This window comes from Emiliania huxleyi (genome assembly GCF_000372725.1).
Source record: "Emiliania huxleyi CCMP1516 unplaced genomic scaffold EMIHUscaffold_67, whole genome shotgun sequence".
Lineage (NCBI taxonomy): Eukaryota > Haptophyta > Isochrysidales > Noelaerhabdaceae > Emiliania > Emiliania huxleyi.
Genome location: NW_005196981.1, coordinates 235,112 through 258,837, shown reverse-complemented (window position 1 = coordinate 258,837; position 23,726 = coordinate 235,112). Strand labels below are relative to the sequence as shown.

Below are 23,726 nucleotides of genomic sequence, written 5' to 3'. Positions count from 1 at the left end.
GCTCCGCTCGGCTCCGCTCGGCTCCGCTCGGCTCCGCTCGGCTCCGCTCGGCTCCGCTCGGCTCCGCTCGGCTCCGCTCGGCTCCGCTCGGCTCCGCTCGGCTCCGCTCGGCTCCGCTCGGCTCCGCTCGGCTCCGCTCGGCTCCGCTCGGCTCCGCTCGGCTCCGCTCGGCTCCGCTCGGCTCCGCTCGGCTCCGCTCGGCTCCGCTCGGCTCCGCTACACTCTCGCCTCCACTCGCTCCACTCAGCTCAGCGCCCAGAGCGCAGAGGGTGTGCATGACCTAGCTGAGCGCCACAAGCCCAGCTCGTCAGACCTGGCGCTTAAGATTTAAAAACGGCAAGCGATTTATAATGAAGAATTCTACGAACCCAAACAAATCTAACACTCACACTATTGCTAAAAATCTCTCTCTCTCTCGAACCCAAGGCTCTCTATATTGACAGTAAATGGCCCCCCCGACCGCGTCGAACTCATCGGCGCGGGCTCTCTCGGCTACGGGACCGGCCCCAGCTTCGGCTGAGGGCTGACAAGCTGCCGAGCCCAAATCACTATATGAAAGAAAAAATGCCGAAAGCATTTGCCGAAAGCACGCGCGTGTGACGAAAGAGATGTCGACGAAAGACTCGAAGCCCCGCCCCTCGGTGCCCGTGCCATCGCACGAGTACATCGCGCGGCGGCGCCTCGAGGCCGCGCCCGCAGCGATGCAGATGCAGCGGGACGACCAAGGCGTGCCGTCCTTTCCCGTCGATCCGGCAGCGACGCAGCAGCAGATTGCGCTCGAGCACCTCGCCTTCCAGGATGCTTCGCAGGGCCCGCTCGTCCCGGAGGACTTTTTCGCACCCGGCCGGCCGCAGCGAATCACCTGCGCAAAGAGCCTCGGGGCGTGCTACGGGTCTTGCTGCTTCACCGAGCACCCGTGGGCGGTGTGCTGCGGCGGCAACAACGTCGTCACCTGCGCCTGGAGCTACCTCTGCCTCCCGTGCTGGAAGCCGGACACCTACACCAAGCCGCAGTTCATCTGCCTCCCTTGCTGCTGTCCCGTCGCGCAGCTCTGCGTCCCGTGCTTCTGCTGGGCCACGCCCGAGGAGAGGTGCGCCGCGCTGCGCTGGTGCTGCAACAAGGGCTCCGTCGCTGCGGGAAGGGGTCCCGGCAGCTTCTACTGGAAGTCGCCTCCCACCGTCTCCGAGTCGGAGGCGTTCGGCGGCGCGGCGGGCCCTTGGGCGTCGCGGATGCCCTGGTGGTGTCACGGCTGCCTTTCCCACCTCCCGTACTGCCGCGGCTGCTGCAGCGGGCGCAGCTTCGACGCCGCTCCGCCCAACGCGTTTGCGCGCGTGATGGAGGCCTGCTTCGGTCTCGCCGATACGTGCCGCTGCTTCCGCTGCTGCCTGATGGTGAGCTGTTCCTTCATGCAAGGACGGGCGAGGTCGGTCGCCGCCTCGACGCACGTGTGTGAGCCAGGCATCTATGCGCCAAACGGGGAGGAATTTGGCGGGTCGTGGATCTTCCCGAGCAGCTTCGAGCGGCTCCCGACGCCGCCGGGCACGCTCGGAAGGGATGGTCAGCCGCTGAGCACAAACGTGGCGGAGGGGGCGCCCGGCTCGCGAGTAATCATGTGGGTGCACGGCGGCGGCAACATCGGGACGATGGTGCGGCTCTACACGAGCGCCGTCGGCTTCGCGCTCGCCGACAACACGGGGCAGGTCGTGCTGATGCCCGCGTGGCCAGCCGCCTCGACCGAGCCCTGGCCCGCCGCCGTCGTGCAGCTGTGCCGCTGCTACCGTTCACTCGTGCGGCTATACGGCGCAACGAACGTCGTCGTGATGGGCGACTCGTCGGGCGGAGGCATGGCGCTGGCGACGCTCATCCTGGGCACGTCCTACCTGGGCGAAGGGAACCTGCCCCCCCCTGCAGGGGTAGGCCTCAGCTCGCCCTGGGCCGCGCTGAGCGACGCCGCTGGAAAGACGGCATCGGCAGTCAAGTTTGATCCGGTGCGCGACGCGCTAGGGAGCTCGACTCTGCGGCCAGACACTCGCTACTCACGCCTCTTCTTGGCGGCCGCGCAGGTCGCGGGAGGGTACAGCCCGCAGAACTTCGTCCCCACAGAGGAGGAGCCTGTTGCGCCGCTCGGCTGGGGCGATTACCTGCCGTCCGGCCTGCCTGCCGCCTTTAACCTTCCTGGCTACGCGTACGCCACGTCAGCCCGCCGCGACGCCGATTCGCTGGTCTCGCCGAATGTGGCTACCGAGGCGGAGTTGGGCGCAGCTTTCACGTCGGGCGGCGTAGCACCCTCTCTGAGCCTTCTCGGAAGCCTCGCGTAGGAGGAGCTGCGCGCCGCTGCTCGGCCCGACAGCGTGTGGGTTGCGCACGGGGGGCAAGAGGTGTTCAGCGACACGATGAGCGAGCTCGCGTGTGCCTTGGACAAGGAGAGCACACGCACCACACACACGCGCTGCCACGTCGCTGACACGGCCACGCCCCTCCACCTCTAGGCGGGTACCTTGCACGAGTCGCACGTGATGAAGACGATGCCGCACGACGCGATGCTCGTCGCGCCCTCCTTCGATTTCGGCTGCGGGCGAGGGCGCGGCGACCCGCACACTTGGGAGCCGACGGTCGCTTGGATGAGGATGCTACGCTGGCTGCACCATTTGGGGCCAGAGTGGCTGGAAGGGGGCACGCCGCCGTTCGGGACGGCTTGGGAGCACGTACGCTGATTGGAATCCACCGTGTCTCCCCCACAGCGCACACAGGTACTACGCTCTACGGTATACAGGCGGAGAGAGAGGTGCGTCTGGTGCCCTGGTGGTCGTCTCATATCGGCTGTCGTCACCGACGGTCGCCGGGTACGTAATGGAGTTCACAGCAAGAAAATACAGCCCGAGTAATGTGTGCCTGCGGCCCCTGCTGCATCTTTTTTGCTGCTGCTGGTCGCTGATCGCTCTAACGCTATGATGCACTCTCAAGTCCACAGAGTCAGAGAAAAACGAGAAAGTGTGTATAAGTGATCTGGAGCTGGGGCGATGGAAGGCGAGGCCAGTTGGGCCACGGCGACGAGCGGAACCGGCTGCTGCCCAAGAAGGTCGAGATGTGGGCGAGCCGCGGCCGCCCACGCCTACTTCCTCTGACGGAGAGGACAGCAGCGGCGGAGAGGACAGCGATTCGGGCGGCAACTCGGCGATTGCGAACAAATCAATGAAAGGTCAAACTCTCCAAAATCACGAGATGGGAGATTTAGAAAGGGACATACGTGTGTGTGTCCCCGCCCCGCTGCACGATCTTGGTACCACGGACGGGGACGGGAGGCTGCGGGCAAGAGAGCCCGGCGCCTTCGTATTCGTATTCAGCACAGAAAGAAAGAAAGAACGAGGTGAGCAACGCCGGGTGGGTGGAGAAAGAAAGACATCCCGCATAAATAGGTGAAGGGCACATACCGCACCAGCACCACACGCTGAGGAAAGAAAGTGTCCGAGCAGGCCACCGGCCAAAAGCGCATGTCTTGAAGGTTCGAGACTGGAAGCCCATATAGGCACCTTACACTCCCCCGCAGTATCGCACCTCTTGAGCGACACTACGTTTCCGCAGCTGGGGATTCTCCGGGTACCCCTCTTTGTACCCGTGCTGGGGCCGGATTCCTCCTCCGAACAACTCAAGTTCGATCGGCCCCAGTCTCGAACTGGCAGCCACTCATCTCACCGGAGGTACCATGTCTAACCATGTCCGAGGAGGCCACCGGCCAAAAGCGCATGTCTTGAAGGTCCGATACTGGAAGCCCATACAGGCACCTTACAGAAAGAAAGAAAACAAACAAGGCAAACGAGGGATGGGAGGAGGACAACGTCCCCACCTGCACGAGCAGGATCTTGGAAGGACGATTAGGGACACAGGGGAACGGGAGTGGGGAGCGCATCGCCACACGCTGAGGCAGGTGGGGGACGCTGGGCCTTTCCTAGTATTCTTGCGTGTCAAAAAGGGCGCGGCAAGTACTCGCCGTCGGGAGCGACGGCAGCGGCGGTGGCGGAGGAGGAGGACGAGGAGGAGGAGGCGGAGGTGAAGGAGGTAGGGGAGGGGGAGGATGCGGATGCCCCCAAGGGAAAGCTCAAGCAGCTGCCTGGCGATTACCGCTTTGCGCGGGAGCAGGATTGCGATCTGCGCTTGTTCGACTTCGAGAGCTTCGGAGGTTTCGGAAAGGAGGTTCGCAGCACCCTGAGGGAAAAAAGAAAGAAAGAAAACAGACAACCCAAGGGAGGGATGGGAGGACGGTACGCCGCCACCACACAGGGATTTTAGGGGAGAAGTGTGGTGTTAGCCGTCGCCCACCCTCGGGCGTCTACCACTTCCTATCTCTCTCCGCAGTTTATCACCAATTCTTGCAGCGACCTTCATGCCACCTCGCATTCTTCTCACTCTCGTCGTTCTCTCTCCTGCCGCTGTCTCTTCCCCTGACTCATCGCTCTCCTCGGCCTCGTTCTGAGACGCCGCTGTCGTCTGCCGATCTCTTGCTCTCGCTGCTTCTCTCGCCTTTCTGCGTAACTCCGCTCTCCTCTCCGCGTATTTTGGTCCCTCGAGTTTATCGAGCATTCCTCGCGCAAGGACCACATTTCTGACTCCCACTGCGAGCATATCCCGCCCTGTCATGTCGTTGCTCAGATCCACTCTCGTTTCGAGCACTTGTACCTCAACGGTCGGTGTTGGCACTGGGGTTCCCTTCGGGTATATTGTGACAGCTGACGGCGGGATTTCCACTTTTGTTTCGTCCTCCTCGGGGTCGTCTGAGGGAGGCGGCGAACCAGGCGCGGCGGGCTTTCTTCAATTCTTGTCGTGCCAGTGTGCTGTGAGAGAGGCCTGTGTAGAATTCTTCTCTGCACGCCCTTGTCGCCGTCGCTAGATCACTCTCCTCCACGACGACGCTCTCGCGCCAGAGCACGCCCTTGTCGCCGTCAGCTAAGAACACTCTCCCCGCGATTGTCCGTCCGCTCTGTTGCTCCAAACGTTCCTGACGATGCTCCGCGGACACGCTCGACTCCTGCTGTGCTGCTGGGTATTTTGTGCACATTCGCCGGCGAGCTGTCAATCGCCACAGCGCTTGAATGCCGCGCCCTCTTGTGTGCTGAGAGAGGAAGCTGGCAGACGATTCTTCATCCTGTTTGCTACGACGCGCCCACGAGGCCTCGCCGCCTGCCGCCTGCTCTCGCGGCACCCTGAACTCAACTGCAGCGGCGACGTCTACTCGCCCCACTCGAGCAGTGGTGCGACGGCGAGGCAGCGCGCCGAGCTCACCTTGGAGCAGCAGCGCGCGGAGCCCGTCCGCTTCCTACGCTCGCACTACGCGACCTGCAATCGCCGCGTCTGTGGCGTTCTCCTGCTGCAAGACTCTTTGCCGTTGAGCTCGCTCCATCAGCTGTTTCCACCTCACTGCTCGGTCACCAAGCTCCTGTTGCGGCACAACGCGACGGGAGGCGGCAAGGCCCTGCCGCGGCGAGGTGCCGCCGACAGCGGCGACGCCGCCGCCGCCAATGACGCGCGCGCCGCGGCGTGGCTTAACCGAGCATCGAAGTCTCCGCCGCACCACTCGAAGTCGGTCTCGATCCCGCCTGAGACGCCCCTCTCGGGCAAGTCGACGAGCGCCGCGGAGTCTTCGCTGGTCGAGATCTTCGACGCGCTCGACGTGCGCAAGGAGGACTCGGTCTGCCTCTATGAGCACTGCACGGCGGAGCTTGCCGCCTCGCGCCGGTGGCGAGAGGCGCTCGAGTTGACCAAGGGACACGTTTGGGCGGGCGAGCGACTGTCGCGCGCCCTCGCCCAGATGAAGGCGCGCCGCTCGGCTGCGGGGGTGCCTTTTCGGCAACTGCCGGCGGCGGAGGAAGCGCCGTCGTCCGGCAGCCGCTTCCAGGTCGAGCGCCAAAACGGGCGGCGCAGCATCATCGGCAGCGCCGCGGCAGGGAGTTTCGTCTTCATCACGGTCGGAGGCGTCTGCCTGGCGCTCGGCATTGCGATCGGGCAGCGTTTCCGGGTATGAGATGCGCGGCGCATGCCCTCCTACCTTCTCATGTATACACACACAGTACAAGTGCGCACCCTCGCGAACTCGGGCTGTGCCTGCGTGTCTCATGCGGATGCGCGCACACTGTCCTCCTGTGTTCGTGCTGTAGTTGGGGTGTCGGGGGTGTGTGGTTTTAGGGCGCGTTGGAGACACACATGCCAACCTACACGGTTTTTTACGTGTGTATATGCTTCCTCGGCGGCGCTGACCGCTGTCCGGTCTCGCCACTCGTGAACACTGCACACACACACACACACACACACACACACACACACACACACACACGCGCGCGCGCACACACACGCACGCACGCACGCACGCACGCACGCACGCACCCACCCACCCACACACACACCGGTCAAAAATCGAACCGGAACTCCGCCTGCGGCTCCCGCCCCATGACGGCGGCGCAAGAGGGCCGCGCCGCCTGTGGGGTGATGTCCCCGCCGTCCTGGCGCGGCTGGCCCCCCTCGCCACCTTCGAGCGCCTCGGGGTGGTGGGTGCGCAACACCGCCTCGAACTCGCCGGCGAGGCGGGGGCGCAGCTCATGCGGCACGCCCGAAACAAGGTCGCCCGCCTCGTCGCCCGCGCGAAGGTACTGCAAAATGCGCGCTGCGTGGCAGCGCGGAGCATAGTTCCCTGTGATTGCGATCGACGGCTCCAAGTTGAGGCAGCAATGCCACCATCCCGACGGCACAAAGAGCACCTCGCCCTCCTCCACCGTCGCCTCGAGCGCGGCCGCCCCGCCGCCGCCGCCGCCGCCGCCGCCGCCGCCCCGCGCCTCGGCCAGCGACGAGTAGAAGACGCGGAACCACTCGTACAGCGAGACGGGCGAGGTGAGGCTGGCGCCGTCCGCGCTCGGCGTCACTCCGGCAGGCGGCTGGCCAGGCGGGGTGAGCACCCACTTCTTCCGCCCGCGGACGCACGCGTTCCACGCGGAGGTCGCGTTTGGGTCAACGTGCCACGCCGAGCCGGACCGCGTCCCGCCTGTAGGAAGGTTCCGAGAAGGTTTAGGGAAGGCTCCTGCAGCACCGAGAGCCGGACCGCGTCCCGCCCGCGATGAGCCAGCGGTGGTCCGGCCGGCAGCCTCCCGGCAGCTTCGCAAAAAGGTCGCGATCTGCGCTGAAGTAGGCGGGCACGGCGTAGTCCGCAGCCAGGCCCGGCTCGGCGCCGCCGCCGGCGGCGGACGTCTCTGCGAAGCGCTTGTCAAAGAGGTAGAGCGGCTGCTCGTCTGCGTTGCTCGCGCAGTAGTCGAAGAAGGCGGGCAGGCTCATCGTGTGCCTGGAGCATGCATGCAAGGCGCGGGTCTCGTGCACGCGGGCCTCTTGCGAGCGCTGCTTCGGACACGCGAGCGTGTGACCCGTGCATCTAGGCAGCCGCATCTAGGCAGCCGCATCTAGGCAGCCGCATCTAGGGCTCGCGCGCCCGCCGACGTGGAAGCCGCACCTCTCGCCGAACCGGTCTCGAAGCGCCGCCTCGGTCCACTTGGCAGCGGCGGGCCAGCCGCTCGCCAAGCCGGTCAGAATGACCGGCTGGCCGGGCGCCTCGAAGCGGGCCGCGAACTCCTCCACGCTCAGCCCGCTCGCCGCGACCCGAGGCACATTCTCAAAGCGAGACCAGCGCGGAGGGATGGCGGCCGTACCGCAGTGCCACGGCGCGTACAGCACGTCCGAGTAGTAGTAGTGTGTGGCCCCGAGCGACGCGGCCGGCGCCGCGGGCAAGCCGCGCCGCCGCCGGTAGGTGCATCGCCAGCCGCCTGGGTCGTAGCGCAGCCACTCGCCCGGCGCCATCTCCTCCTCGAGGCAGCACGCCTTCCAGAGGTCCTCGGAGAGCGCGAGGACTCGCATCGCCCGTGAGGTGCAGGCGCAGCACGCGAGCTCGCGCGCACCGCCGCTGGAGAGGATCTGCATCAGCACCTCGTCCGGCAGCAAAGCCAGAGCACCCAGCGCACCCGGCTCCTCGCGGAGGCTGCGCCGGTCGTCCGCAAAGAGCAGGCTCCCCATCGGGCGCACGCGCAGCGGGTGCGGCACAACCTCGACGCCCTCGGGCGCGAGGGCAGCGCCGCGGCGGGGCTTCGGCATTGTGAAGGAGTCGGCAGCTCAAACAAGCGTGATCTCGCGCGCGCGTAGCCACGTGTGACGCTTCCGCTCGAAGCTAAAAGAAATTCCGAGGCCGGGCGTGCATCCTCCCCTGCGCGTGAGCAGCTTCTGCGTGGGCTGGCATACCTCCTTTTCGGGACATGTGACTATAGCCGAGGTCCACCGAAAAGAAGAACTTCTTTTCGGTTACATCGGTCGGGCTCGTTGCTGGTGCTATGATGGCGGCGGGCCGCGCGGGCCCGCCTCCCCAGGAGCAGCTTCTGGCCCTGCGCGCGTTGCTCATCGAGCATGGGCTCGACACGCTCGCACCCAAGCGGGGTCGCACAGGCTCGCGCGTGCGGCTGCCCCTCCAGCACTTTGACAGCGCCGAGCACGCCCCGGAGGACGACATCGCCGCCGCGCTCAGCCTGGGGTCTGGGCAGCCCAATGCTGCGGTGCTCGTGTCCGAGCCCTCGGGTGGTGAGGACTGGAGGCTGGGACGCGTTCACAGCTACGATGCCAAAGCGCAGACATTCGCGGCTCACCTGCTTGGTTCCGACGCCGTGGTCGACAAGGCGACAGCTGTCTCTGCGCCTCGCCTGGGCGTGTACTGGCTTCACGAGCCCGTGCGCGAGTTTGCAGCCCGGCTCGCCTCGGCCCACGCAGCGCGCGATCGTGCGGAGGCTGAGATCTTGTTCCGGTGCTACGTGCAATCCATGCCCACCACCGGCGTCTACACCCTCTCCGACACGCAAGTCGAGCGACTCCTGGAGCGTGCGGTACCCGCTCACCGCATGCCGGCTGCTGGCAAGGCGCTCTTGCGCTCTGGAGCAGCGGAGGCCCTGGTGTCCGAGGTCCGCCTCGCATACACACACTCAATGAATGCCATGCTGCTGCGGCATTCGATAGTGCGGCCGCCGCTCGGCCTAGGCAATGATACCGACTTCATCCCAGCGCCTCCTCCGCCGCCGCCTGAGATCGGCGTCATTGCCGCCGCCAAGCTGCCCGAGTACCCCCACGCCGTTGCCTCTTTTGCCGCAGTCTCTTCCGCCGCAATGCCAGAGGTGTGTCGTGCCGTCTTCGCCGCTCGGCATGAGTGCCTCCAGTTGGCGCGCCTCTCGCTCTTTGAAGTCGAGGTCTCCCGCACGCGGACACTCATCGAGTACGAGAGTGCACAGGCAAGCCACCTGAAAAAGGTGATGGGTTTCATCACTGGCACGTGGCAGCCAGCCATTCACACAGTGGTGACGGAGGCACTCGGGACCGGCCCTGGTGGTGCCGCATTGTCGGAGCCACCTCCGCCACCGCTGCAGTTGCCCTCGATCGAAGGCGTTGGGCGCGGGCGCGTAGACTCGGCGGCGAATGCTGAGAGGCAGGGCGATTGGGCAGGCTCACGTCCCAGTCCCAGTTCTCGGCAAGACAGGCTGTCGACTCAGGTCAACTTGATGATGTCTGACGCGCTCACGTGCTTTGCGCGCGATTCGCTGCACGCGTACGTCGCCTTCCTCGAAGGTCACGCGGGTCGGCCGGGGGTTCCGGTGCTCGACCCCGCCTATCTTCGGAGCACTCCGCTCCTCAGCGTCGAGCTCCTCGTCGAGGAGGGTGAGGTTGGCTACTCGGTGCCTCCGGAGAAGATGGTGCATGCCTGCCTGCGGCAGCTCGACCTCGGGCTCGAGGCCCTCGCGCCACTGACGGAGCTAAACCTCTTTGGCAGCTTGCTCAGCTCTCAGCTGCGACCGCTGTCGAGCGCAGGCGTCGCCTCGGAGGTTCAGACGATCGACCTTCGCCACCGGCTCGAGACGGCCTTGCGCGCGGCGACGGCACCGATGAGCGAGTACCTCAAGTCGCTCCGTCCGCACGAGGAGGTGCTGCGGCGGGAAGACAGCGCATGCGTCGCCGCCTTTGCGAGTGCCGACGACGGGGAGGAGCAAAGCTTCGATTTGCCTGGGATCGAGGCCAAAGTGCGCGAGCTTCGAACGGCGCAGGCGGCGCTCGACGACGCGCTTCGGCTCTTCATCGAGGGCGCGCGTTGGGACGCGGACGTGCAGCTCTTGCAAGAGTCCGAGGCCAAAGTGCTCTTCACGCAGCTGCCCGTCGTGCACATGCTGCCAGAGCAGCATCGCAAGCCGCCGAGCGAGGGCGTCTACGCGTGCCCCATCTACAAGACGCTAGCGAGGTTCGGCACCCTCTCCACCACCGGGCACTCAACCAACTTTGTGATGGTACTTGACATTCCATGTAGTTTGGACCAGCCGCAGCCGCACTGGGTGAAGCGCGGGGTGGCCGGGCTGCTCTCGCTGAACTTTTGATTATCTAGCCGAGTTTTTGCATGTGTTTTTGTGTGCGGCTCCCGGCATGTGTGTGTACTCCCGCGAATTCTTTTCGTGCCGCCAGAGCTCGAAACTCCCCGGGGAGGCTGAGCTTCAAATCCAGATCATATAGCAGACAGTCAGTGAACATGCTGCTTCGACGGTCCAACCTCGCTCGCAGCCTCGCACCACGGCCATGGCGGCAGATCGTGCCGGCCAAGCGCCGCCTCTCCGCGCTGCCCGACACGCCTCCCGCATCGGACGCGCACGCCAACATCAACGATGACCTCGTGATGAACCGGCGTGACCTCGACTTCATCCTGTACGAGGTTGAAAACGTCGAGGCGCTGTGCCAAACCGAGCGCTACCAACACTGCGACCGGCCCACCTTTGACGCTGCGCTGGACACTGCCCACCAGCTGGCGCACTCACACTTCCACCAGTACAATGCAAAGGGCGACCGCCACCCGCCGCAGTACTGCCAGGAGACGGACACGCTGACGCTACTGCCCGAGCACGTCGCGGCGCACCGCGCCTATTCCGACGCCGGCTTCCTCACCACGTCGATGGACGCCGAGGCTCGCCCTTCCAGATTGCAGATAGCCAAACACACGCAGGGCGGTGTGTTCGAGAGCCCTATACCCGTCCTGCCTCCCTTTCCACGCCCAGGTGGGAGGGTCGCAGATGCCCGTCGCAGTGAGCGGCGCCGTCGGGCTGCACTTTTCGTCCGCAAACGCCGGCTTCTCGGCGCACTTCGCGCTCAACGTCGGCGCTGCAAAGATCCTGCAGCACCACGGCACCGACGAGCAGCGCGCGCACGTGCTCCCGAAGCTGCTCAGCGGCGAGTGGTGCGGCTCGACCCCTCCCTCCGCGAGGGCCGTGAGCGGCCTCCTCACTGCCGGACGGCTCTGGGCCAGGTGCGGTACCATGTGCCTCTCCGAGACGCACGCTGGCTCGTCGCTGACCGACATCCGCACGACGGCGCACCCGCAGCCCGACGGCACGTACAAGATCCGCGGAAACAAGATGTGGATCACCGCCGCGGAAAACAACTTTGGAGGCACCATCGCGCACATGGTGCTCGCCAAGCTGCCTGGCGCCCGCACGAGAGAGCGAGAGAGAGCGCGCGAGGAGAGGAGCGAGAGAGAGAGCGAGGCGAGGAGCGAGGAGAGGAGCGAGGAGAGGAGCGAGGAGAGGAGCGAGGAGAGGAGCGAGAGAGAGAGGAGCGAGGAGAGGCACGTGCACGAGAGGTGCTCCTCCCCCCTCCCGCTCCGTGTGACGCGTGGTGTGACGCGCCGGGCAGGGGCGCCCGCCGGCACCAAGGGCATCTCCCTCTTCCTCGTCCCGAAGCATGCGCTCTCGTTCAGCGAGGAGGGCGTCTCGCTCGGCGACCGGCCGGCGTCTAGCTCGGCGTGGGCGGGAGTTTCGCCGCAGATCAGCTGAGCTGCCCCGAGACTAGGCGAGCGCAACGACGTCCGGCTGGGAGGGCTTAACCATAAGATGGGGCAGACGGCGAGCGTCAACGCGGGCGAGCTGCTGTTTGGCGAGGCGGCGGATAGGACACTCGTGGCACCTTGTGGATGAGACTGCTCGAGATCACCCGACTGTCCGAGGTTAGGCGACGGGTGGCGCCACCGGCCACCTTGTCGGCGAGCCTAACCAGGGGCTGCATTGCATGTTCATCATGATGAACGAGCTCCGCTTCCAAGTCGGGCTCGGCGGCGTGGGCCCCGCCCTCGCGGGCTACCTCTACTCGCTGCAGTACGCGCGGCAGCGCACGCAGGGCCGCTCGCCGCTCTGCCGCGACCCGAGCACGCCAATGGTGCCGATCATCGAGCACTCGGATGTCAAGCGGATGCTGCTGCTGCAAAAGGCGTACGTCGAGGGCGCGCTCGGGCTGTGCATGTACACGGCGGGTGTCATCGACGCGCTGGCCACCACGGCCGACGCCGCGGCGAGGTCGGACAAGCTGCTGCTGCTCGAGCTCCTCACGCCGGTGGTCAAGGCGTGGCCGTCCGAGTGGTGCCTCGAGGCGAACAAGTGGGCGATGCAGGTGTTGGGCGGGTACGGCTACACGCAGGACTTCCCGCTCGAGCAGCTCTACCGCGACGCGCGCCCAAACATGATCTACGAGGGCACGTCCGGCGTGCAGGCCCGCGGCTTGCTTGCAGCGACTCCTCCTCGGAGCCTCCCCTCACCCTCTCGGACCCTTCCTGCAGGCCCTCGACCTGCTCGGCCGAAAGGCGTCGATGGGCGGCGGCGCGGCGCTCAAACTGCTCGGCGCCGCCGTCGCCGAGGACGTCGCCGCGGCGCGGGCGGCGGGCGGCGCGCCGCTGGCCGAGGCGGCGGACTCGCTCGAGGCGGCGATGCAGCGGCTGCAAGAGACGACGGCGACGCTGCTCGGCGCGGCGGCGGGCGGGGAGGTGGAGGTCGGGCTGAGCAACTCGCACGCCTACCTTACGATGACGGGCCACACCGCCGTCGCATGGCAGTGGCTGCGGCAGGGCACCGCGGCGCGGCGCGGCCTGCTGCGCCTCGAGGCGGAGGGCGGCGACGCGAGCGCGGACGACGAGGCCTTCTACCGCGGCAAGCTGCACACGATGCAGTGGTTCACCCGGCAGGAGCTCTCGAAGACGGAGGGCATGGCGCAGCTGCTCTGCTCCTTGGACGATACGAACGTGAGCATGCGCGGAAACTGGTTCTGAGGCGTCTCGTGGAAGGACTCGTGAATTGCCCGCGGCCACGCGCGCGGAGATCGGGGAGAGAGGATGCGTGGGGGCCTGGCACGGCACGGAGTCGGCACACACCGGACTAGTCACCGAGAGACACGTCGTGCACCGCGCAGTCGGTCGTCAGTGCAGTCTCGAGTCTGCAGAGCCAGCAGAGGGCATGTACGTGTACGTATCATTATTTAGCAAACGCGATTATTCTGGCGGTAGCTCGATGATTCGCTGCGGCGACTGCCGGTAGAGAAGGCACGTGTGTCCTATCACTTGCGCAACCTCAGCGTCCAGACGGGTGGCGAGCTCTGTCGCCATCGAACGCGCCTCGGCCTTTTTCTTCGCTGCACCGAGCTTGCAGCGGACCAGCTCGCGCGTGGAGAGCGCATCCTCGATTTCGCCAAGGCTGCCGGCCGCAGGGTCGAGAACCAGCGCCCGCGGAAGCAGCTTCTCGGAAGTGAGCCGGCCGGCATGCGCACGAAGGTATCGCCGCTGAGCGCCGGTGAGCGGCACCGCAAAGGGAGAGAGCGCCGAGAGGCAAAGTAGGGCGAGGGTTGGCATCGAATTTTAACTCGCAGAGCCCAGCAGGTCTCGAGGACCTTTGGCGCGGCCGGGCGGCTGCTACCGTGTTGTTTTCTTTTCTCCAGATCTGGTGCTTTGATCTGTGATCTGTGAGGGTCCGCCCGCAGGCGCATTTTGTATACCGAGGCGGTGCCCGGTGCCGACCCTGTCGGACCTTAAGACAGCATTGTAGATCCCTGTGTGAGTGAGTGAGTATTCTTGATACGAAACCACGACGACACACACCAGTCGACTCGCATCGGTTGCCTCCATGAACGGCGGAGCTATTCTCGCGCCCACACCACACCTGGCTCCAACGTGGACACGCCCATAGCTGGGGACACTACTAGGTCACGCATGGCATCACAGAAGTTTTGTCTCTGGGCCCCGAAAGGCATCTCTAGCAGCGTCGTTACGCATGCGCCCTCCCCTCCTGGGCGCATGCGCCTCACGTCTCGCCAGAGCATACGCCCTTGGTGTGTGGCGAGACGAGTTTTTCGCCATGCAGCGAGCAGCAAGCCGCCCGCCGCAAACAGCCGGAGGCCTCGCCGCGGCACTGACTGCGCCGCGCTCCCGCACCCGTCGACGAAGCTCCCCCCGCGGAAGACCGCGCGTAGCGACGCCTTGACGATCGAGATGGGCGCGCCTGAAGCTCGCCCACCTACTGCCCCTGAGAGTTGGTTACGAGTGGGATCAGCTCCCCCCCTTTGGGATCAAAGCTTCCACGACCTCGCACCCAACATCTCAGGCGGGATCAGAAGGGGACTCCACACCGGACACCGCCCGGGCACAGCCCCCCTACCCGTCGGATCGCACAGGGCCCCCTAGGAGCAGCCCACACACAATCTCGCATCGGCAGATTGCGCCTGAGTCAGGCAGACAGCACCGGGTCACTGCGCAGCCGATTCTGGTGACGAGCTGCGTGGAGGCCGCTTTCGCATCGCGTGCTTTCGGCATGCTTGCTTGCGACGGCGTGCTGTGGCTGTGGCAAGGTCGCGTCTGGATTCCGTTTCGCTGGTGAAACTTCTTTTGGTGTTGTAGGTATATTGTTGGCAAATCAAGACACAGAGCTCACACAGAATCACAGCGGGAGGAAAGCGGCGAGTCGCAATTCCAGGGGTCGTTGTGGCGGGCCACCCTGTCCAGAGAGGCATGGATGCCAATCTGGGGTCTCTCGACCGAGTCTATGAGCCCTGGCCGCCTCCCGATCTTGGTGGTAAGGCCGCAGCCGAACAATGTTGTGATAGTGCTAGCACGCGCCAGTTCGCACCTGCTGCACAACACCGGGTAGAAGAAAGAAAACAGACACGCCAAACGAGGGATGGGACGAGAACAAGGTCCCCACCTGCACGAGCAGGATTTTCAGTGTATGTAGCTCTTACGTACATTCCCGGAGGAGGACTGCTGACGGGGATTTTCACAACACCGGGTGTCCCGTACCCGGCCGTTGGTAAAATTCTTTCTGCACGCCCGGACACACGACGTCTTCATAGGTCCCACACTGGCGCCCAGCATCATAGCCCTGGCCGCTCCATCCGATCAATACTGAGACAAGCCGTCTGAAGCCTCGCCAGTGCGGGCAGCGGTCTCACTCACACCCCGTCTGCTCCGCCCCGCAGAGACCATGGCCAAGTGGACCGTCGCGGAGGCCAAGTCTGATGCCGTCAGCAAGAGAATGCTGCTGGAACATCTGCAGTCGAACGCGGAGAACGCCTGGCTGGACCAGCGGAAGCTGGTTGGCCAGCCGACCGCCGTGCTGAAGCGCGTCACGAAGGATGCGCTCGTGCAGGCGTACGAGGAGCTCTCCTCGGGCAGCGGCGGCGAGGCGGCCGCGCCCAGCGGCAGCTTCAAATTCGCCGCGTCGCCCCCCTCGGGCGGCGCGTCCGGCGGCACCTTCAAGTTCGAAGCGCCGCCGAGCGGCGGCAGCGCCGGCTCTCCCGCCTTCGCTTTCAGCGCGCCGCAGGAAGCGTCGGCGCGCGCCGACCCGTTCGCCTTCAACTTTTCGTCGGCGGCGGGCACGCCGATTGCTGGCGACGCCGTTGCTCTCGAGGCGAGCGACGCCTTGCAGAAGGATAAGGCTCAGCGCGACTTGAGCGCGGCGCAGCGGCGCGACGCGACGTTGGCGGGCCTTCCTGCGGCGGTGCGCGGGCGGGTCGAGGCGCTGGAGAAGCTTCAGGAGGAGAGCGACGCGGTGCAGCGCGACTTCGACGCGAAGCTCGCGGCTCTGCGGATGGAGTGCGAGCAAAAGAAGGCGCCGCTCTTCAAGTCGCGCGCCGAGGCCGTCGGCGGCGACGGCGTGCCCGACTTCTGGCTGACCTGCTTGCGGAACCACATGATGCTCTCTGAGGAGATCCAAAAGGCGCACGCGTGGCAGACACGCCCCCCCCCCCCCCCCCCGCCCTCCCGACCCACGCCGCGTCCACCTCGTGGCGGTGCCGTCCGCAGGAGGAGGCGGAGCAGCTGCACGAGCAGCTCGAAAACGACTACGACATGGGGTGCGCCATCAAGGACAAGATCATCCCGCGCGCGGTAGCGTGGTTCACCGGCGCCGCCATCGACCCGGACGAGGACTACGACGACGACGAGGAGGAGGGCGAGGAGGACGACTTCGAGTCGGACGAGGAGGAGGACGAGTCGGACGAGGAGGACGAGGAGTCGGAGGACGACGATGACCACGTCGACACCTCAAAGATCAAGCGGGGGCAGGGCAGGGGCGCGCCGGCGGAGGGGCAGCAGGAGTGCAAGCAGCAGTGACACGCTCGGCGGCGACACCGCCCTCTGTGTTACTTGCGCGGTCGGGCTCTCTAGTCGGATCGTAGCTCGGGCGCGGCGCCTGCCTGTGGCCGCTCGCAGCCCCGCCTGCCCACCGCTTCGCCCGCCTCCTCAGCGCGCGCGGCGGCCCGGGCAATGTTGGGTGCGCGTGTTGTCACCGTGTTGGCGGTGTTGTGGAGATTGCGGGGTCGGCACTGCGGCTGCTGCGCGCGGCTGCGCCCTTTAGGCCCCCCCACCTTCTCTCGTAGGCGTACCGTGGTAACTGGTATCATTTTAGTCGCCAGGGGCACACAAACTTACAGACACGATCTCGCTCCTGGCCGCCTCTGCTGCTACCGTCCACTCTCGTCTCTCCGCCATCGCGGCATCGGTCATACTCATACAGACATAGTCTCATCACGTCGCGCAACTCGTTATATAGTTCCGTTTATCCGCGTTAATTTACAGTGCGTCCCTGCCCCGGCGTGGAATACTGCATCGCATGGCCCGTGCGCGCAGCACGCTGAGCGTTCCGATTTTCCCGCCTATCTGCAGCATGCTGCGCGCGAGACAGTGCGGCGAGCGGAGAGGTCCCAAATAGCATGCAAGCCGTTGCGCGTGAGCCCTTCAGCTCCCTGCCGCCACCTCCTCCACGGTCGTCTCCGCCTGCGGCGGCGCGTCGTCGTCCTCCGCCTCCACCTCCGCCGCCTCGCCCTCCTCCTCCGCGGCCGCCGCACGCGCCGCCTCCCGCTCCGCCTTCTTGGCGGCGCGCTCAGCCTTTGCCTCCGCCTCCGCCTCGGGGTCAATCTGCTCGAGAGGGGGAGAGAGGTGGGGGGCTGGGGTGCGGTGATGCGGACCGCTCGGCCAGGCGGGCGGGAGAGAGGAGGGGTAGGGCGGGGAGGGAGGAGGAGGCGCGCCTCAAACAGGCGCACGACGCGCAGCTTGATCGGCTTGGTCTTGTCCTTGGGGAGGAGGCTGCCGAAGGTGTCGAGGTGGGTGTCCTTGCCGTTGACCTCCGTGATCAAGTCGCCAATCTCGAGCCCCGCCGCCTCGCCCGCCCCGTTCTTGTGCACCGCGGTCACCTGGTTGCCCGCGACCGCGATCCCCAGGCTGCCGTCGATGCGCTCGAGCGTCAGCGTGACATTGCGCTTCTTCATCTTCTTCATCTCCGCCGCCGGCAGCTCGTCGTCCTCGTCCGCGCCGTCCTCGTCGCCCTCCTCATCCTCCTCCGGCGACGCGACGCGGCGCGTGAGACACACATGGACATGGTGTGAGGTGAGAGATATGCACGCAGGGCGGTGCTCGCCTCCCCGTCATCGCCCGGGACCGCATCGTCCTCGTCCTCGTCGTCGTCGTCATCGTCGTCGTCATCGTCGTCGTCATCCTCCTCGGCGTCCTTCTTCTTCTTGGAAGTCTTGGCCTTCTTTGCCTTCCGGCCGGTGGACTCGTCCACATACTCGTCTCCGTCCGACTCCTCGTCGTCGTCGTCCTCATCCTCGTGGTCGGGGTCGCCGCCGTCGTCCTCGCCCTCCCCCTCCTCCTCCTCCTCGACCTCCTCCTCCTCCTCCTCGACCTCCTCGTCGTCCTTGCGATCGCGCTTCTTCGTCTCCGCGGTGCGGGGCATTGCTGGCAGCGTTGTGTTGTGTTGAAGTCGAAGAAGAGAAACAAAAATATATCCACGTGCGCAGGTGTGCGCGGAAGTGCAGAAGGGCCCTCGGGAGGCCAATGCCTCCGAGGTCCGGCGGGCGACGAGGGGCCACCGCCGTCGGCACCGCCGTCGCCGCCCGAGCCCGCCGCCGCTCCCACGTGGACAACTGTGGAAGCGGCACGAGCAGAGGAGCGGGCAGCGTACCGGGACCTGTGTGCTGCGCGCGAGAACGGGAAGGCGAGGGTGGCCACGGTACGCAGGACACAGGCAGCTGCAGACGTGGCGCGGCAGACGTGGGAGGACGCATGCGAGCGTCGAATCAGCTGAAGCTGATATGGGAGCGGGCCCTCTTTACTCCGGCCGGGGACGCCGTCGGGTACTACGAGCTACATCGCAAGCAGTCGGAGGCCGCATTTCACCGCTCACTGGAAGTCAATCGCCTGGGCGGCCGGTACGAGCAGTGTGTGCAGAGCCTCTCTGACGCGTGCGTATACATGCAACGGGCTGCACAACGCCACGCCGAGGCGCTCGATGCCCTGGACAGACTTGAGGCTGGCGGCGCGCGGGTGTGGTGGTGGTGGAACCTCACGTTCGTGCCGGCAGCAGATAGGGCAAAACAACGGGAGAAGGCGATCCGAGAGGCCGAGATGGATCAAGTGGCCGCGGCGGCAGGCGAGAGGGCGGTCCTGGCGGAACTCAGGGCGATCGGGCTGTCGCTCGCAGCCAGCGCTCCCACTCACCCACCCACTCACCCTACACCCACTTTTTCAAGAACGGATGTCAAGTCTCAAGGGGCACGTGTGGTGTGAGAAAAAACGCAACGTACGTAGGGCCGCGGTGAGCTAAAAGAAGCGCACGCCGGCGGCCAGACGCTCAGGATCGGGCTGCGGGCTAGAGAGCCCTGACCCTGGCGGTGCGCGTTCGCAGGGAGGGAGGCGGGGAGAAGTAAAGATGGCCGCTCGCGCATTTTTGTCGCAAGAAAACCATACCATACCCCGGAAAAAGTTGGAACCCAGTCGCTGCCGGCTGGAGAGAGAGAGAGAGGGAGAGATCTCTTCTCTTCCGATGGTGGCGGCGTGGCTAACGTGTCTTGCAGCTTCTGGCTCAGCTCTTCTCGCATCCCCGCTACTACGCGGTGCTGTCGTGCAGACACGCCACTCTCGCAGCGTGAAAATGCAGTCCGACCCGTTCGCGACACGGGACGCCGGCACAGGCTTTGACGACGAGGGCGGAATGGTCAGGGGCATTGCAGAGGGCGGCTTGACGCTCGAGCAGGTGACGGCGGCAGCGGGCCAGGCGGGACCGTCGCTTCCGGTGGAGAAGGCGGCCAAGCTCGTGCTCAAGGACCCCGAGTGGAACCTCGACAAGATGGAAATGTCAGCTACCGACAAGGACTTCGAGATTGCGTGCAACTCAATGGACGACGCTGAGATCGTTATAGATGTCCCCCCGATGATGAACACGTTCGAGGACTACTTCTTCGGCCTCACCGCCGACTCGCACTCATCCTTCTCAATCTCGACCGACGAGTCGTCGCCGCTCGAGGGCCGCATGCAACGCCGAGGCGGCGAGCCGACGGTCGTCAAGATCAAGTGCGAGCCAAACGGCGCCTCTGGCACGTTTGATGCTCACCTGTGCTTCATCCTCGAGAACGAGCCCGGCTTCTCAAAGTTCTACAAGATATCCTGCACCTCCAGCTGAGTCCTGAGAGAGGCTTTTTTGCTTTACGAGGGCGCCCGGCCCTCGGCGCTCCTCTCGCGCGGCACGCGCGTGCACCGACTGACTCTCACTCACCTGTCGCCAGTCACGGCGCGCTCTCATGGCCGCGCAGCTTTCTGCAGCTTTTTTTCGTATCTTACCTAGCCAGCCATACGCATACAGCACACATCGCACATGACGCGCGCTGGGCGCGGGGATGATGGGCCGATGAGTGTGCGCGCGCCATACGGCATCTAGGGGGCGGCGTCGGGCGACTCACACTACTCTCGAACAGGTAGGGTACAATGCATGACGCTGTACACACCTTCAGCGGCCGGCCTCCTTACCAGCGGCCGGCCGCACGTAGGCCGCACTCAGGCGGTGGCAGCTGCGCGCACGATCGCCGTGAAGTCGTCCAGGCCGAGCGCGCCCTGGCCGTTGCTGTCAAAAAGAGAGATCATGTGTTGCAGGTCCTCTTGCGAGAAGTCGAGGTTCAGGTCGGCAGTGACGCTCGCGAGCTTGTCAAGCTGCAGCAGGCCGCCCTCGCCCACCAGGAGCCTGAACAGCTGGCCCGCGTCGGCCGCTGGGTCGACGGAGGAGGCGCCTCCGGGAGCGGTGGCGCGCGAGGCGTCGTCTCCCTCGTCGTCGGACAAGGAGGCACTGCTTCCATCGTTGTAGTCGTCGTCGCCGCCGCGGCGGACGCCGCCGCTGGAGGACGCAGCGGTTGCCGCTCTCAGCGCCGCCGCCCCGCCACTGGAGGAGCCCGCCGCCGCGGCCGGCCTGCGCTTTGGCCGCGGCGCCGTACTGGGCGGCGCGAGACCGAGCCGCACGAGTTCCGCCTGGTTGCTGGCGATGTTGCGTAGCCGCTCCTCCTCGTAGGCTGACAGCGGTTGCGCCGGCGCCGCGGGCTCCTCCTCCTCTTCGCCGCTGGCCGACATCCCGTCTTCATCGCTCTCCTCCTCGTCGCTGCCGCGGGCGGCCGGGTCGAAGTATGGCTGCTGCATCCGCTCCTGTGCCGCCTGCGCCGCGCGGCGAGGCTGGCGGGACATGGTGCGGATTTCCCTTGATGGCTGTGACCCCGGAAAGAGAATTCGCGGCCCGGCAGTGACGGGCGCGCTCAAAGCAGCCCTCGCAAAGCTCTGTGTTTTGAGGATGCCGATCCATGGAAGCAGCTTCTGGAAGCTCATTGTGTGCGGCGCGAGACGCGCGCGGCTTCAGCTGCGCTCTGTTTTCGGTCAACTCCTTCCGCGCTTTCCCGGACGATTCGGAGGTATTTGAGGCGCCCCTCCCCATAAATAAAAACGGACCTCTACTGCAGGTCCCCGCCCGTGCGATCTTTGTGCAGGGTTCTTTGTAGGTGTGGTCGGCGACTAGCCGGGGGGTCGTCCTCCCGATGCTAGCATGCTAGGCTAGAGTGTTCCGCGCGGATTTTGTCGTTTTATCAGGGGGGGGGGGGGGCTTAATGCATCTCAACGACTCTGACGCTGATCGTACGTCGTCCCTTGGGGCTATTGCGTTGCGAAATCGAGTCGGAGGTCGAGCAAGTCGACGCGACCACTCGCGAGCAGGACGCGCCGACGCCCTCCGGCGCCAGCCGTCTCGACACGCCGCGCGGAGTCGTGACGTGCGTGCCGAGGGAGGAGTAGCGCGCGATGGAGGAGGTCCACCGTCGCTGGCCTCTCCAACCGTCCCCACTGCTGCCACTCGCACCGGCTTGGCCCCCTCCCCCGCTGTCGCCGATGCGGGCGCTGCTCGGCTCGTGAGCGCTCGAGTCTAGCAGGCTGCGCACCGCTGCATCGAACGGCTCTGTGTCGCCGTACGCCGCTTCGATCGCGCCCAGCAGCCGCTCGCGGTCTCGGGCGTGGTAGCAGAGAGCGCGCCGCGCGCAAAAGTTGCGCGCCACCTCGCTCGCCCCTCGGTGGGTGTGGCCAGGCGGCGGTGTGGCGAATCTCGACGCGCCCCGCGTCTTAGTCGGCGCCGTGGATGGTCTGCGTCGTGCAGGGGGCGGAGGAGAAGAGGACAAAGGAGGCGGAGGCGCTCCGGGCGCGAGGGACGCCGCCGGCACCTTGCGCCCTGGCGTCGGCGCCCCAAGTGGCAGCACCTCGATGTCGTTCTGCGAGCCGCCGAGGACGACAAAGCAAAATATCTCCATGATGCACCACAACCGCGTTGAGTACGTGGGCCCGTCCAGCACGAGCAAACGTGTGCACCCCGAGACATAGATTGGCAAGCCCAGCAGGGACGCGTCAATGTCGTCCTGATCGATGCACGCCTTATCCAGCCACAAGACGGGCTCTCTCCCCGCGTGCTGCTCGAACTCAGCCGCCCAGCGAGACAGCGCCATGAACTTGGCGTCGCCATCGTCGCTCCACGAGTGGCTGATGAACGCGTCGATACCGCCGAGCTCGACAGGCGCTGCTGCCGCGCTCAGCTCGGCGGAGCCGAGCGACGAGCTGAGGTGGTGAGCTTCGAGTGCAGACCACGGGAGGCCGCGAAACCGGCCAGCGGCCGCAAGCACGTTCGCCTCGACGCTTCCTCGGCCAGTCCGACGCAGCGCCGAGCACCATCGTCGTGCGCTCCAGCCGTTCAACGCGGGCGTCACCAGCGCAGCGATGGCGGCGAGCCCACGGGAGCTGGCGGGTTGGCCAAACCCTCCGACCGCGCGGAAGAGGCGCCCGCGGACAGAGGGGGTGAGGACACGTGCGAGCAGGTCGGCACCGACGACGCGGGTGAGGGCGCGGGCGTGGATGACAGCCATCGTGACGTAGGGGGACAGGTCGGGCGGGACGGCGCCGCGGTCGACCCACAAAATGGCAAAATCGAAACCGAGGTAGCCCAGCGTGATGCGCGACGACCACCGCAAGCAGGTGGCGAAGGTCGTCCACGCGACGTTGATCGCGCGGCGAGGCGGGAGGCTGAGTGCCGCCGCAAAGTGGTACGCCGCCCAGAGCGGAGGCCCGTAAGCGAGCGAGGCCCATGCGTACGCGAAGACCGCCCGCAGCTTCTGTGACGGCATTCCATGGTGGCGGCCCAGCTGGAAGAGGGGAATGAGGGCGAAGTGCTGCGATATTAGGAGGCCAAACACGGCGACGCCTACAGCGGAGTCCGCGTGCTGATCGGGTCGCATGCCCGCTCGTGGTGGCGATGGATGCGGCCAAGCGCCAAGCACGGCACACACGAGGAGGCAGCTGATTCGCACCTATCTTGAACAGCCTCGGGTGATCTTGCGGGCCATCTCGGCTCCAGGCCCGCAGGTGGGTCCGCACAAAGGCGGTGTCGATAGGCCGGAGGGCAAGCAACAGAAAGAAGGGCCCCCCGGCTCCGAGGAGGCATGCCAGCAGCCGGGGAGGCATCCACGCCACCCCCGCCGGGCCGACAAAGTTTGCAATCAGGGGCCGCTCCGTGGCCCACTGGCGGCAGGTGGACTGTGCTACGGTAAAGCGGACCTCGCAGTGCGTTAGCAAGCCACCGAGCCCACGACCGTAGTCATATTTGCCCAGCGGTCGGAGTTGGTGATAGACAACGAACTCGGTCGAAACGCCATCTCCGGGTGCGTACGCCTGGATATATGCATGTGCATTCTCACTCCCGCCGCTGGCTAGGTACAGCCAGTGTAGACCATAGTCGCCGTAGTAAGATATCCCATGTCCAACTGACGAAGACCAGTGCTTCCGTTGGAACGGTAACGGTGGCGGCGGTGGTGTCCGAAAGTCGGTCAATAGGGCGTAGGATGGCGGCGGTAGTGACGGCAGGGACGGCGGTGGGGTCGGTGGGTGTGGTAGGGGCGGTGAGGGCGGTGGCAGTGGTGGTGAGATTGGCGTCCGATAGTCGACCAGTGGGGCACGCTTTCGCCTCGGTTTGAAGATGAAGCAATCCTCGGGAAGGTACCCGACCAAGTCATTCGAGTCGCGAAGTGAGCAG

At 65.8% G+C, this 23,726-nt stretch overlaps 10 protein-coding genes across 10 annotated transcripts; 6 read left to right on the top strand and 4 right to left on the bottom strand.

Annotated features, from left to right (window-relative positions):
- Positions 1–608: 608 nt before the first annotated feature.
- Positions 609–2,885, top strand: EMIHUDRAFT_437912 (hypothetical protein; the record flags this gene model as incomplete). The annotated part of the gene is made up of 4 exons (XM_005762606.1): positions 609–1,988; positions 2,064–2,246; positions 2,319–2,456; positions 2,490–2,885. 4 exons carry the CDS (start codon positions 609–611, stop codon positions 2,712–2,714), a joined length of 1,926 nt encoding a protein of 641 aa, XP_005762663.1. The 3' UTR covers positions 2,715–2,885.
- Positions 2,886–4,999: 2,114 nt separating this feature from the next.
- On the top strand, positions 5,000–6,016 carry EMIHUDRAFT_215909 (hypothetical protein; the record flags this gene model as incomplete). Its single annotated transcript, XM_005762605.1, has 2 exons — positions 5,000–5,045; positions 5,166–6,016. The coding sequence occupies 2 exons, from the start codon at positions 5,000–5,002 to the stop codon at positions 6,014–6,016; spliced, it is 897 nt and encodes a 298-aa protein (XP_005762662.1).
- A 382-nt stretch (positions 6,017–6,398) lies between these two features.
- EMIHUDRAFT_105299 (hypothetical protein) lies at positions 6,399–8,121 on the bottom strand (the record flags this gene model as incomplete). The annotated part of the gene is made up of 4 exons (XM_005762604.1): positions 6,399–6,920; positions 7,018–7,027; positions 7,073–7,321; positions 7,487–8,121. 4 exons carry the CDS (start codon positions 8,119–8,121, stop codon positions 6,399–6,401), a joined length of 1,416 nt encoding a protein of 471 aa, XP_005762661.1.
- A 2,006-nt stretch (positions 8,122–10,127) lies between these two features.
- On the top strand, positions 10,128–10,424 carry EMIHUDRAFT_48847 (hypothetical protein; the record flags this gene model as incomplete). Its single annotated transcript, XM_005762603.1, has 1 exon — positions 10,128–10,424. A coding segment is annotated over one exon (297 nt), but the record flags the coding sequence as incomplete, so codon positions are not given.
- Positions 10,425–10,597: 173 nt separating this feature from the next.
- EMIHUDRAFT_452720 (putative acyl-CoA dehydrogenase) lies at positions 10,598–13,361 on the top strand. Its single transcript, XM_005762602.1, has 7 exons — positions 10,598–11,005; positions 11,097–11,275; positions 11,345–11,504; positions 11,751–11,849; positions 12,046–12,573; positions 12,647–12,672; positions 12,868–13,361. Exons 1-7 carry the CDS (start codon positions 10,721–10,723, stop codon positions 13,130–13,132), a joined length of 1,542 nt encoding a protein of 513 aa, XP_005762659.1. The 5' UTR covers positions 10,598–10,720; the 3' UTR covers positions 13,133–13,361.
- EMIHUDRAFT_215906 (hypothetical protein) lies at positions 13,352–13,708 on the bottom strand (the record flags this gene model as incomplete). Its single annotated transcript, XM_005762601.1, has 1 exon — positions 13,352–13,708. One exon carries the CDS (start codon positions 13,706–13,708, stop codon positions 13,352–13,354), a length of 357 nt encoding a protein of 118 aa, XP_005762658.1.
- Positions 13,709–15,383: 1,675 nt separating this feature from the next.
- On the top strand, positions 15,384–16,462 carry EMIHUDRAFT_215905 (hypothetical protein; the record flags this gene model as incomplete). Its single annotated transcript, XM_005762600.1, has 3 exons — positions 15,384–16,004; positions 16,154–16,237; positions 16,400–16,462. The coding sequence occupies 3 exons, from the start codon at positions 15,384–15,386 to the stop codon at positions 16,460–16,462; spliced, it is 768 nt and encodes a 255-aa protein (XP_005762657.1).
- A 459-nt stretch (positions 16,463–16,921) lies between these two features.
- EMIHUDRAFT_215904 (hypothetical protein) lies at positions 16,922–17,720 on the bottom strand (the record flags this gene model as incomplete). The annotated part of the gene is made up of 3 exons (XM_005762599.1): positions 16,922–16,934; positions 17,384–17,685; positions 17,715–17,720. The coding sequence occupies 3 exons, from the start codon at positions 17,718–17,720 to the stop codon at positions 16,922–16,924; spliced, it is 321 nt and encodes a 106-aa protein (XP_005762656.1).
- A 1,448-nt stretch (positions 17,721–19,168) lies between these two features.
- On the top strand, positions 19,169–19,945 carry EMIHUDRAFT_358269 (hypothetical protein). Its single transcript, XM_005762598.1, has one exon. It carries the CDS (start codon positions 19,173–19,175, stop codon positions 19,806–19,808), a length of 636 nt encoding a protein of 211 aa, XP_005762655.1. The 5' UTR covers positions 19,169–19,172; the 3' UTR covers positions 19,809–19,945.
- A 19-nt stretch (positions 19,946–19,964) lies between these two features.
- EMIHUDRAFT_358267 (hypothetical protein) lies at positions 19,965–20,880 on the bottom strand. The gene has a single exon (XM_005762597.1). The coding sequence runs from the start codon at positions 20,852–20,854 to the stop codon at positions 20,180–20,182; it is 675 nt and encodes a 224-aa protein (XP_005762654.1). The 5' UTR covers positions 20,855–20,880; the 3' UTR covers positions 19,965–20,179.
- Between the last annotated feature and the right edge of the window lie 2,846 nt (positions 20,881–23,726).